The sequence below is a fragment of the Lutjanus erythropterus genome, chromosome 9 (assembly GCF_056507025.1).
Source record: "Lutjanus erythropterus isolate fLutEry1 chromosome 9, fLutEry1.hap2, whole genome shotgun sequence".
In the NCBI taxonomy this organism is placed as follows: Eukaryota; Metazoa; Chordata; class Actinopteri; order Lutjaniformes; family Lutjanidae; genus Lutjanus; species Lutjanus erythropterus.
This window is the reverse complement of record NC_139325.1, coordinates 11,376,247-11,389,428: the sequence shown is the minus strand read 5'-3', so window position 1 is coordinate 11,389,428 and position 13,182 is coordinate 11,376,247. Positions and strand designations below refer to the sequence as shown.

The following is a 13,182-nucleotide window of genomic DNA, read 5'->3' as shown; positions in this document are numbered from 1 at the left end:
GGTGGAGATTAGAGCCCAGCTCCACTTTGTCTCTCCACATGAGGCTCACGGAGTGTGTCATCGTTCTTTCTCAAGGCTGCTCCAGCTCTCTTATCCAACTGAGCCAGGAGCCCTTGTCTAAAAACAGCAGCAGACGTATTGATTGGAAATCTCTTCAGTGACATCAGAGCACTTACTGTTTACACACCACACTTTATTTCTTATTTTCTCCTCAACTCTCCAAAAAAGGGATTGTAGGTGATTACCCCTCTTTTGGCATTCCTCTTCGGCCCTCCTGCTGTTGAATCAACTTTCAAATCTTGCCAGCGCTTTACAAACACACATTTTTACAGTCTCATTCCTTCTTCTTTCTTCTCATTTTCTCTCTCCTCAGTTATCTCTTTCATTTTCATGATTCTGTGGAAGAGTGTAGATTTGATATCAGAAGTTAACTTACATTGAAAAAAGAGAATTATTGGACCAACTTTACTTAAATTTGTAAAACACAAATGAATCAAGTTTCATAGTTAGATCAAGTTGGATGAAAATAATTGCTTTGATTCATATGTACTTAATAATCTCATTGCTTGCAAAGCAACAGTTCACATTAATGAAACTTAAACTTAAGACAAGTTTCCCTAAAAGTTTCCAGTTTTCCAACTCAGTTATTTGCATTACCTAAAAGTAGAATAATGCTCCTTAACAAGTATGTGTGGTTTAAGGAAAAGTAGTTTGTTTTATAGTAACTTTAATGTGTTACTTTAGTTTGTTAAATTGTAATTAATATCATTATTGAAATTACCAGTTTTGGTGGGCCATGTATGTCTTGCATTAGACTTCAGACCTTCTTTCTGAGTCACCAAGAGAAACTGCAATCTCAACTGTTGGGGGAAGAAATCTGGGAAAGATGTGTGCATCACAATGTCCAATGCACAATACTAAGAGAAACCTAACGGATGTTCTTTTACAGAAATAAGAATAGCAGGTTAAGGGAATGGGATGCAATTGCATTTTGTTATATTCCACAAAAGTAGACTGCCATCACTAAAGTAAAAAACTGAATGAGGCTGTGTGAAATACATTTTTTATACAGTATGTTTTGCATTATAATGGTTGTACAACAAAAAGTAGAAATATAACGCTCTGTACTGAAAGGTGTCTGGTATTTTATGAAGTCAAGAATGGTCACATTTAAAAGTATTTTCTTAAAAGCCGTTATCTTGATATCACAAGTTAATTATTCAGTCATCTTGAGAAAATGAGCTTTGTTATCTTGAGATAACGAGATAATCTGCTATCACAAGAAAATAAAAGGCATTTTTTTTCTTACCTCTGTTTATCAGAGATCAGTAGTTCCATTCCAGCATGCATACACGACATGTTGACAGCTGTGGCAACCAGTTTAACGTGAGAGCAAGGAGTATCCGTTACTTATCACAGTCCTGATAGTGATCAGGTGTTATCAAGTGAACCAGGCACTCTTTTTCAAATTCTCCATAAATATCCTGCCTTTTTTTTTTTTTTTTTTTTGAAAACAAAAGTTGTGTTTTGTGTGATAAATCATCTTGTTATCTCAAGAAATCAGCCTTTTTGTTCTCAAGATAACAAGATAATTAACTTGTGATTTTTGAGATAATGGCATGAAAAAAATTACAAGCATGGGCTTTCTTGGCTCTGTAACAAAGAGAAATGAACTTTACAGTCGTCTTTACAATCTTCTTTTTGACTAATGTTCAGTTCTAGCATCTTTTTATGACTACATTAACTATAATACTTAATGATGTAGCTTAAATTATTAACACAAAAAACAAAAATTGGGTTTTTTCAGCCCTGAGACATGAAGGTATCAATTTCAAGCCACATGATGCCTCCAGGAAGGTAAGGCAGCCTGTACCTTGCCTATAGGCAAGACCCAGGGCAATATTGTTCACAAAGAACTTGCAGCTCCACTCACTGCTGCTCATTAGGCTTGTTGCTTTGAGTGCACAGTAATAATTGAAGAAATTTCAGACACGTGTCGACATTTTTATCAACTCATATCTCTTATCTGGACTGAAGCGGCAGGACAGTAAGAGCAAAATTGAGAAGAATCCCCAGAAGGAATTCTGCCTTTACCTCTAAGTCTAAATCAGAAATTTCATGCTATCATTGTTCACCTTCGCAGTGTGAGGAGATGATTGGCTGCGGGCCCCGGCACAGCGGTGTTTTCACAGTATACCACACAGCTGCTGCGGGGCGGTTGTAAAACCTCGGCTCTCGATCGGGGTAAACTCAGCTTTGTTTTAAAACAAACCCTCGCTCTGCAGCACTATCTCTTTTTTTTTCTCCTCGCTATCTCATCTGTCTGTAGTGGAGACTGAGTGGTTCCACATGGGAAAGCCCAGGGCTTCACACATCAGCCTAGCTGTGGGGATGAAATATGCTGTCTGTACATATCATCACATCATTAGGCCCAAAGGGATCCCTACGATGGATTAGGAGCTGTCTACCTGCGAGGCTCGGATGAATTTATGAAGCACTTTATCATGATGAAGCATTAGTGGAACACTTTGTCTCTTTCCATTTGTGTTTATCTGTGGGAATAATGATGGTGTCTCCCTCCGTTTCGCTCGTTCTCCTTCAGTCTCTCCATCTTTATTTCTCTGCGCGTGTGTTCCGACCTTTGACCCCTCCCTATTTTTGACGCTGCTAGTTATCAGTGCAAGATAAGTGACACTGTCCGAGCCCCTCCGTCCAGCCGTTCGAGCCGTGTGTGGGAGGCAGCAAATTGTCCATTAAGTGTTTCTGCTGAGGCTGAGAGAAGATTTGATATAGTGGGGAAACAAAAGTAATATGTAGCAGGAAATTCAATTGTCTCTCTCCAGCAAGTTTGAGCTTTAGTTTGGCTTCCCCACCAAATCAATTTCACATGAAAGCAGTTCAGATGAGGTTCAGCTTCGAGCCTGTCTTGCAGCCAGTCTCTGTGAGCGCCTGCACACATTCGATGCCAGTGTTTATCTGTGTTTATACGAAAGACCTCATATGACTCAGACTCACTTCCTCAAGTCGAATCTAAGTACCACAATAGAAGGAAGCTACCTCTTCATTTGCACAGACCTGTAGTGCTACTACAGGAGGTAAGAATAGGAAATACCCCCTTCTGGAACAGTGTTAAGGTCCTTGACCCTGACACAGCTGCAGGTTACTCATGCAGTGAAAGTGAGAGAGGTTCAGGAAGATGCCCTTCGCCCCACTGGCATCAAGAGACTCCAGACGTCCCTGACAGGAAGCCTCCGTTACAACCGTGAGGTCAGAGGTTGTGTTGTGGATAGTCAGCTGAGGGAAGCCAGGGGGGAGGTGAAGTCACTCTCCGTCAGGTCATTGCCAGTCAGGCCTGATTTGGCCAAGGGCGATCGTGTTACGGCAGCAGGAACCTCCGAGAGGCTCTCAGGCCTTGAGGCTCTGCATCTCAGCAGACCGTAGGACATCCTCTGTTCTCTGAGGAAGCCCAGCTGTTATCGAACCTCCAGTGCACACCGCTCTCCTCTAACATTGCTAACTAAATCTAAAATAACTGAATAAAAAGTCCAAACTGAAGCACCAGACACTTACCAATTTCCAGCTTGCAGGTTTGAATATTTGATAAAATGCTTAATTTCATTTGATATGAAAAATTATTGATTGATGATGATTTTGATGAGTACGTAAAAAAGAAAAAAGAAAGGTTGAATTCAACCACTCCATTAACAAGGGCTGTAATAGGCTGTTTATGTATTCCTTCTGTGCTTTCTTGTCAGTTTGCATTTAATGCATTTAAGTTGAGGTATTGAACATTGTATTAAACAGTTTTCCTATTGCTATTGATTAAGTGTCTAATGCAGATAAATACCGCTATTGTTTCATCACCTAGGCCTCATACTTTGTCTTATCATGAAACTCACAGCATATCTTAGTTTTCTAGATTGTAATCGCTGGTTGCCCACATTTTTGTGGTGTTCCATGTAGCTATGGTGTTTTTGTGTTGGTGTTCCAACCATTTTTCATGGTTGGAAAAACTTTTGAGTGCATCATCTTCCTGTGCCAGAGCCAGAAAAAACAGTCAACGTACGAAAAAACAACTCTAAAATCGTCATGTTTCTTTGATCAGCATGACAAACATTGGGTTGCTCCTAGCTACACCCACCATAGCTTTTGTGTAGACAATAAATAAATCAGTGAGACAAATCTAATCACCACTAATTGGCAAGTGGCAATGGGGCAAACTAACTCTTCTCCCTCAAAATGGAAAATACTATCTTACATACGGAATTAAAATGATTGAAGTGGAAACAAAATAGAAGCTGAATCAGATAATCAGGCTATCTGACTATCATAACTTATCATAGACTTCCGGTGGTATGCCGGTCCTTTGTATTAAGAATTACAGACCAGCTGGCTTGTTTCCACAGGCACGTTGCTTTCCACAGTTTTAAAATACTTACTCATTGTATTATAAACTGCTGTGCTTTGTTTTGGTGTCCACTGAAGGGAAAATTCAGCCCCAAATCAAAAATACATTTTCTCCATTTTACCTGTAGTGCTTTTTATCCATCTAGATTGTTTTGGAGTGAGTTGCAGAGTTTTGGAGATATCAGCCATAGAGATGTCTGCCCTCTCTAGAATAAAATAGAAGTAGACTGCACTCATGTTCAAACTGCCAAAAAAGAAAAGAAAAAGAATTGAAAAACTTAACATTGGTGTTTTAGTTCCTTTCTACCACAGAAAGAAAATAGTTCCTCATCAAACTCAGAACACAGTCTGTGGATTATCTTGAGTAACTGGATCATGACTGCTGCAAAGAGACATTGCTGTTGAGTTTTTCAGGTGTATTTTTTAGTGCTTTAAGCACCGCAACTTTAGTGCCATTTAGTCCCATTATATTTGAGAAAGGGCAGACATCTCTATGGCCAATATATGAAAAAAAAAAGTGTTTTTATTTTGCGTTGAAGGGTCCCTTTAAGCCTTCAAAACCCTGTCTATGTTTCTCAAACTGGACTTCCTTTCTGAGATTGTATCTTCCCAGCGGTACCTGTAGCAACATGCCCACACCTACGCAGCCCCTTGTGTTTTTTTAAAGCTGTGCTATTTTTGGTCTGAAAGCCCGCTGGGCCTTCTGCTATGGTTGGTCTCAGACAACCTGTCACACATGAGCAAACTGTTGCCCTGCTGTGCGTCTTACATAGTTAATTTGATAATTGAAACGGTGCAGTTTATAAAAGTTTACCTCCTGTACTGTGTTGTTTATGTATGCACTACATGACCCAGGCAGCGCTGGAGGTACTCCACTGCCATCACCCCCTTCTTCTAGCAGGTAGAAGCAAATCATTTCCATCACAGTTGATACAGACGGATTATTTTAGCGGGGTCAACATTCATTCAGCCAGCAGCCACGCCCGATGGAGACGGGGGTTTAGCTTCAAGCTGCCAAGAAACACTGGTAGGCCTTCACAAAGGAGCTGAATTGTCCATTGAACTCTTCGACACAGCTGGCATCACAGTCATATTTTTATGTCACTCTCACACCTGCCTGAAATAGATCTCCCACCCGCCCGGCCCTAAGTATAAGTCCTGACAGGTCCGGGCTGCGGCTTACTGATTGCACTGGCACCAGCGCTAATAAAGGATGTCACTCTGTTTAACTAAGACTAGCAGGGCACGTTTTTTTTTTTTTTTTTTTTTTTTTTTTTTCAGCAGGGGAATATTTGGAGAGCAGTTTTCCGCTGTTTTTGTTTATTCATGAGAGGGTATCCTCCCAGTTACAGCTTTCCATTATTAACCTGGGCAACTTGAAAAAAGAAAAAAACAAACTGAGTTTCCAGTGCTGCTGAGATGGATGCCAGGCCACAGAGAGTTCATATCTGACAATAAACATATAAAATATAACTTTGCATTGTTATTGTGTAACATACAATAGTGATATTTTTTTACAATAGACTATAGACATCATGAAAGTGGAAAATAACCCCTCTGGCATGTTTTGTAAAACACTACAACTAACTTTACAAGACCTAGTTTACAGAGGAGACCTTGTACGATACTGATGCCCATTCATATTACGCAAGGGGTTGAGTTATTGGAGCCAAATTCCACTCCGAACAAAATGTTCCTCAGCATGTCTGACTGCCTGTTCTTATTCTGCATTTTTGTGGTTATCTAGTCACTTGATGGACGGTGAGACTCAAAAATGAAGTGCTGTCATGGAAGGAAAAATATGCATTTGCAAAGCTGTGACACATGACAAAATAATCAGCACCTTTAAATCAAAGGAGAAATCTGTAATATATTTGCTGTAATGTAAGACATAATGTCCAGAATGTGAAAACTTCTGGACACATGTTAAGTTGAAAACATGTTAAGTTGAAAAACTCTCTTCTCTGACATTAATGCTGCAGCCACAGCTTTTTGTTTGCCCATTTCAAGTTAATTAGAGATCACATTAATGCCGAATGTTCACCAAATGAGTTGGTGTCTGTTTATGAGTCATAAAGAAACATTAATAATCTTCTAGAGGCCATAGATGTTTCTAACAGTTAAATCTAGAAATTTGTTAGTGCCAATTTATGATGTTGCATGTTTCCCGCTCCCCTGCAGACCTCCTGCAGCCTGCAGAGCTTCCCTGAGTCTGGGGAGGAGGCGGCAGGGGGTAACAATCTTCTTCAACCATAGAACGTATATCAAATCAAAATTCAATCTATTTAATATACAGTCCATAGCTCCAACTCGCTATTTGGACTGCAGCACAATTGCTACGTGCTTCTTTAATTAAAATTTAATAAACAAGATCTAATGAAATTACTTTAAAATCATTTGAAGAACTGTGGTAAAAGACAGTACGAGGGATTTAAAAAATAACTGCACAGGCGCACATTCACAGTCACGACCTGTGCGTGTGTCATTCAGGTTTCAGAAACTGTTCTTTAAAAATTTCTTCATTTCCCAGAAGCTGTTGCAACTAAATAGTGACATGAGCTACCCCATTAAACAGCTATAAATAGCAGCTTGGTGTTGTGTTGTGGTGTAACAGTTGGCCACATCCTGCTTCTGAGATTCTCACATTGCCGACAGAGTACACAGATGAAAAACACAGCGGCCAGTGTTTTACCTTTTTTCTCTCTATATCACTCGTTTCATCAGAATGGAACATCATCAGGCATGCCAATGGAAAATATCAGTTGATATAGCGCAGAAAAATAACAGTGCAGTTAATATGTGGGCGGAGGAGACGTCACAATTTTTTACAGTGACTGAAAAGAAGAGAGGAAGCCAGTGCTTTCCTCTGAGAAAAATAAAGGGTACATTTGTGGCTTTTTGCCACTGTGCTGCTGGGTTTTCCCTTTCCTTCATCAGAATTACCTGGAGCTTTTTTCTCACCTTCTTAGCAGCAACATTAAAGTTTGATCATTTAATTGTTACATGTGCTCACACTTCCTTTATGTCCTGCAATGGTGGAGCTAAAAATAACTTCAGCGTGTAAATGCCTGTTTAGCCCGGAGTGGAATAGAGATGAAAACAGCAAGCAGTGTTGGCACAGGTTGGATTTTTCCAATGGGAGTTCCTCCTGTTTAGGGAGGTGAGTCCCAACCAACCTGTTTGTGTGTGTATGTGTGTGTGAATACAGTAGGTGGGTGTTTGGCAGCATTTTAGAAAGGAGGGCATGCTCTTATAGGTGTGTGGCCTACTTATTTCAAAAGTGCAATCTGCCCGGCACATTATTTATTAACATGTGTTCTGGGACATAGTACATAATTCTATACACAGGCATTCTCTGTGGTCTCCTCTCCAGATCGACAGCTGATCATTCTATCCAGTAAGCCTGTTTCCGTTGAAAAGACATTTAAAAATGACTATGGTCACCAATGAAAAGATGTTCAGAATAGATTCAAAAGTGGAAATTTTCACAGACTATTTGAAGATGCTGATCTTCACATTGAGACCATATTTCACTGATGACATTTTCATTCTCTGCAATGTTCAGATAACAGCCTATTGTCACTTTGGAGCCTAACTAAAAAAACACAGCCAAATTTTTCATGTGAAATCCAGGAAAAAAAACTCATTCATCCACCACATCTCCAGTGCCCATAAGGACTTTGTCGCTCTTTATACTACATCGAGAGCAATGCCTTATTTTACATTTATGTACAAGACTTGTCTGATTATGATGTTGTTGTTGTTGAAAGCACACAGCCAAAGAGTTCCATATTTATGATGTTTTATACAATTACATCTTTAGACCTGTTGGTGAGAAATCTCTTCAAACTAATCTATATTGTCTCTCTTTCAACCTGCAACTGAACAATTCTCAAAATGATTTAGGAAAAATAGTGTTTTGTATTTTTGAAATGAAATCTGCACATTTTTAGAAGCCTGTTTTTGAAATATTTTCTGAAGACACATCTTTTTGGAATCACAGTTAATCTGGCGGAGAAGAGGGTGAAAAGCGGTAAATTGTACCCATTGCTGTACAAGAAAAGAAGAGTAGAAACATGCAATTTTTTTTGCATTCTCTTAGCACCATAGCTTCAAAACTGGCATTGTACTGATAATTCAGAGCACTGAAATGGTTGAGTATTAAATGACTTGTGTGTAGGATATACTGCCATCTAGCGGTGAGGTTATAGATTACAACCAGCTGAATACTGCTTGCTTCACCCTCCCCTTCCAATCATGTAGAAGATCTTATGCTGGCAAAAGGCCATATCTAAAGCCAGTGTTTGGTTTGTCCAGTCTGTGTTACTGTAGAAACATGTTGGTGCAACATGGTGGAGTCAGTGGAAAACAAAAAAAACCCCACATTTCTTATTTTCAAGTGATTATAAAGTCAAGAAAACATTATATTCAAGTTCTAAATCTTACACACCAGACTTGTTAAAGGCCTTCATCTTGTTTTCTGTGAAGTGATGTTTTCGTCCTGATCAGCACAGATGCACCGTTCAACAAACAGTATCTAGTGATAACAGACTGCAGGCGTTCTTCGGGCCTCAGAGTGGGTGGACTTCCTGTCTCGGCTCCTCACTGCGGATGGTGGTTTCACCAGACTCTCTCTCCCTCACTCTCTCTCTCTATGTCTACATCAGCTCACTTTATCACAGCCAGCTCTATAACTGAGGAGTTTCTTGTTTGCGTCAGGACACAGGGCTCGGGGGTCCTCGCCATCTTCACAGTCACTTCCCGCTGTTTTGCCAAAGAACACAGAGCAGATAAAGGCAGTGGAGTGATCTGTGTCTGCCCGACTGTGGGAAAGGCGCGGGCACAGGAACCCGAGCAGGAAAGACAAGACCATGACTTGAAAACAGAGATGTGTGTATGGGGATGATATGAGACTGGTAACGACAATGATATGTTTGGATTGCAGCTACTGATATCCACTATTACCTCATGTGACCACTATTTACTGCAGGCTGCAAACTAAAGAGTTCCATCGTCTTCAGTCAAAGTTTCAAGTATTTTCTGTTAATCAATCCAGTGTCATTGGATGAAGACATTAGATACACACTTTTTAAAACTTCTACACTTGTAACTTTTATTTCCCCTGCATTTCCAGGGATCATAACTAGATTTTACTGCTCAAAAGGAGCTGCTGGGCCCTTATTAATGGACCCATACCCCCTGTTTACACTAGAATACTGCTTTCAACCAGATTTCCTGGCTGGTGTCAGTTGCCAACAATGCTGTTTGCACCCAGGGTGGAATTATTTACACGTTAATGGCAGACACATAAGTAGAAGCAATATTGTTGCCTGAACTGTTCGCTGTTGTTCCAACTGAAAACTGAAAAAAGAAAAAACTATGTCATGCACTAAAACCCCGGGGTCCACGGTGTAAGTTTGACCCATTTATCCACCACAGCCTCCTCGCTACATTGATGCGTTTGTTTTGTTTTATTTATTTATTTTTTTTCGTAAATAGCCCAGTGGCTATTAGTGGCTCAAAGATGGTTTACTATTGAAATCCTTCAAATCCTTACATTTTAGTAAAAAGAATCAATAATCAACTATCTTATGGACTGTGTGATTGGCCAAAGTCTCCCGTCACAGGCTAGCCTGACAACAGGGCCAAAGCAAAGAGCAGAATATAGTTTTTTCTCAGATCATTTAAATTACATTATGTTTAAATGTTATTTTGAAATTTTTGCCCACTAATGGCAAAAATAAACTGCCAACCCCAACTTTAATATGTAAAATCTGTGGCTTGACCCTATAAATTAACATGCACAAGTAGAAACATAGTGAGCTTGGACCTTTCTGGGGTTCTGGGGCAGTTGCCCACTTTTCCTGGTTGGAAATCCAGGTATTGCTGGGATTCAAACTGTCAGACTCTTTATCCTATCACAAGCCTCACCTCTGTAACTTCTAGGCCACCTCTCTTCATTACATGCAATGCTGTTTTAATGATCTGAATTGTTATTCATTGCGACTTCTTAATAATGATCCACATCTTCTGGTTTTTCTTTCCGCAGTTAACGAGATCATCAGGAACGACCTCTCCAGCATTTCCGTGCACACTCACGCATAGACGTCCAGAAGTCTTCTGCAGCAGCACAAACACACATACAAACACACACATACACACACACACACACACACACACACACACACACACACACACAAAGAGCAGCAACATCAACAAAAAGAGGACAAAATACACAACCTAGAGATCCACATGATGAAGAATAAAGTTAAGACCAGGATCTCCCACCTGACCGTCATCACCATCAGGTCCTCCTCGCTCGAAGACTCGCTGCAGATCCACATTGACAATCACTGGGCAAGCTCCATTCGAATAAACAGATGAATGTTATATTTACAAAAAGGGAAGTGACATCAGGGGCAAAGTATACGAATACACTTGCCTTAATTCACAGCAGATGTTCTTTAGTGGACCAAACAGCTCAATGAGACTGAATTATCACGTCTATCGTTGACAGATGACAATCTTCATTTCGAGTGTGATCTGTATGTTAATGCATGGACAAGCTAATGGGACAATAAAGTGTCGTGCTTCATCACTTTGCTTCTTTTGTCTGTGCAGTCAGTCAACCGAATTGGTGCCTTACAGCAGTGATACTGACGGCAAACAACAACAGCAGCAGTCACACAAATGCAAAATTGTTCATTGTAACCCAAAGTGGAAGTTTTTATATGACCTTTTTGTATCATTTCAATGATTTGTTTACAGGGAAACAGAATAAAAGGCTGGAAAATATAGGGAGTATGTGAATAGATTAGAATTGTATTTTTTCTTGCTTCCTCATTATTATCTCATTGTTCATTTATACTGAATGTTATTGTATGATATTCTTTTGTATAAACATGTATTTGAAAATGTACTTATGTATGCCTTATGCTTATATCATGCAGTTTGCTATTTAGCTTTCCCTGTTTTTCATTGTCTTCACTCTGATATGATTTGTAACTGTAAAAAAAAAAAAAAAAAGAGTTGAGAAAACCGATTTCAAGGCAACTGCCTTCACAAGATTTGTGGGTTTTGAAACAAGCTCAAAAGTTTTTGAATAAACTAAACTTTTGCCATCATCTTTGCAATCTTTTGTTAAGGTAATTTACTTTTTTCTTTGGGTAAACTTGAATGTTTGAGTTTTAAAACTCCCAAAATTCATTATTCAGGTGCTTGAAAATTAAATGGTTGCTCCTGAAAATAGTAATTATTAACCATTATTCCCAGTGACTTAATGATTTTATGAGGGTTTTAAAACTCAGAGATTCAAGTTTATATAAATAGCAAAAGTACATTATCTCAACAAAACATTGTTAGTTGGTAAAACTTTTTCAAAACATAAGAGTTTGAGTTTTTTCAGTTTTTTCAACTATTTTTATTTTTACAGTGCATTTCTACTATCCTGCATTATGCTTTTCACCTTAGTGCCTATTTTTTAATCATCCTGCCCCGGTCTTCCAGTCATCCCATCCAAACCATGAGATAATGATGCACAGACAATCAGAGAAATATATCAAACATATCCTATGACAACGGTCCCTGGTTATGGGGGCTTCTAAAGGCAGGTATCAGAGTTTTCTTCTCCCCCAGCTATAAGATAGTTGAACAATGGTATGCTTACCTGCTGAATTTAAATGAGAATCCTCCTGGACAATCTTTATTTGTCTGTTACTTCTTGCACTGCAGGTTTGCTTGTAAATAGGCACAGGGATAATCTAAGTATGCCACAGGCTCAGTTTTACTCGTCATTCGGGTGGTTCCACTGAGGAGTTGGCAGGACTGTTACTTACTATTGGCAATAATTGATCTGAGTAAACCAAAGGATTTTATCTTTGGTGAAATTATTGTCCAAGTTTCCTCTTTCTGTCGGAGACTTTAGCGTAGAGCGGCTCCCTGTACAAAAACATTATGCACTTTACCGTAGAAACAGAGCAGATTTTCTTGCTTCCAGACCAAATATTGTAGATTGAGTTCCACTGTCGTGTCATAAACTTACCTACACCGACTCTTCTTCCACACAGCTGCAGTCTTTTCCATGTTATCTGTCTTTTTGGAGCATGCACATCGTTATAATGTTGGGGATCATTTAGCTGACAGTAGCTTACAATATAGCTTCCTAATACATTTTTGGACATATAGTATAATAGCATGACTAAACTGTATGAATAAGGTTTCTATTTTGTGCCTTACTCTCTTTCTTGGCTACAAGATCGTTGCAAGTCTATAATGCTTTTCTGTGTAGGCACAAGGTGAAACATTTCTCTTTAATATGAAATATTTATGAAAAATGAAATGTGTTTTAAGTGCATTTAATGTGTTCTCAACAATGAATTAATAAATGGCATAATGGTGACCATATGTAATCTAAGTTCTCCATTATTCTTTTTTTAACTGTTCCAATTTTGACATGATGATATGACTCTTGATATGGTATTCAAGTACAGACCAGTTTCCTGGTCATCTGTATGATTTGTGGTCATGTTTCAACTCCAAACAAACTTATAATTCTTCTATGGAACACTTAAATGTGTGCATCACTTTCCTCACTATATTATATATATTTATTTTCTTTTCTTTTTCTTTTTTTTAATTTTTTTTATTTTTTAGTTTTTAACACCACAAACAGATTGTTGTCTACATCCATTACATTAGAGAGAAGGCTAAAATCTCTATGGCCGATATCCCCAAAACTCAACAATTCACAGTGTTTTCCTGACTTTTTTTTCTTTT

General features: G+C 39.0%; 1 protein-coding gene across 1 annotated transcript in view; it reads left to right on the top strand.

Annotated features, from left to right (window-relative positions):
* LOC146321119 (nuclear factor of activated T-cells, cytoplasmic 1-like) overlaps positions 1 to 12,815 on the top strand; it is a 90,915-nt gene extending 78,100 nt beyond the window's left edge. The window contains exon 10 of the mRNA XM_084726157.1: positions 10,457 to 12,815. Within this exon, the coding sequence (XP_084582283.1) occupies positions 10,457 to 10,512 (56 nt within the window). The 3' untranslated portion in view covers positions 10,513 to 12,815. The remainder of the gene's footprint in view (positions 1 to 10,456) is intronic.
* The last annotated feature ends 367 nt before the right edge of the window (positions 12,816 to 13,182 follow it).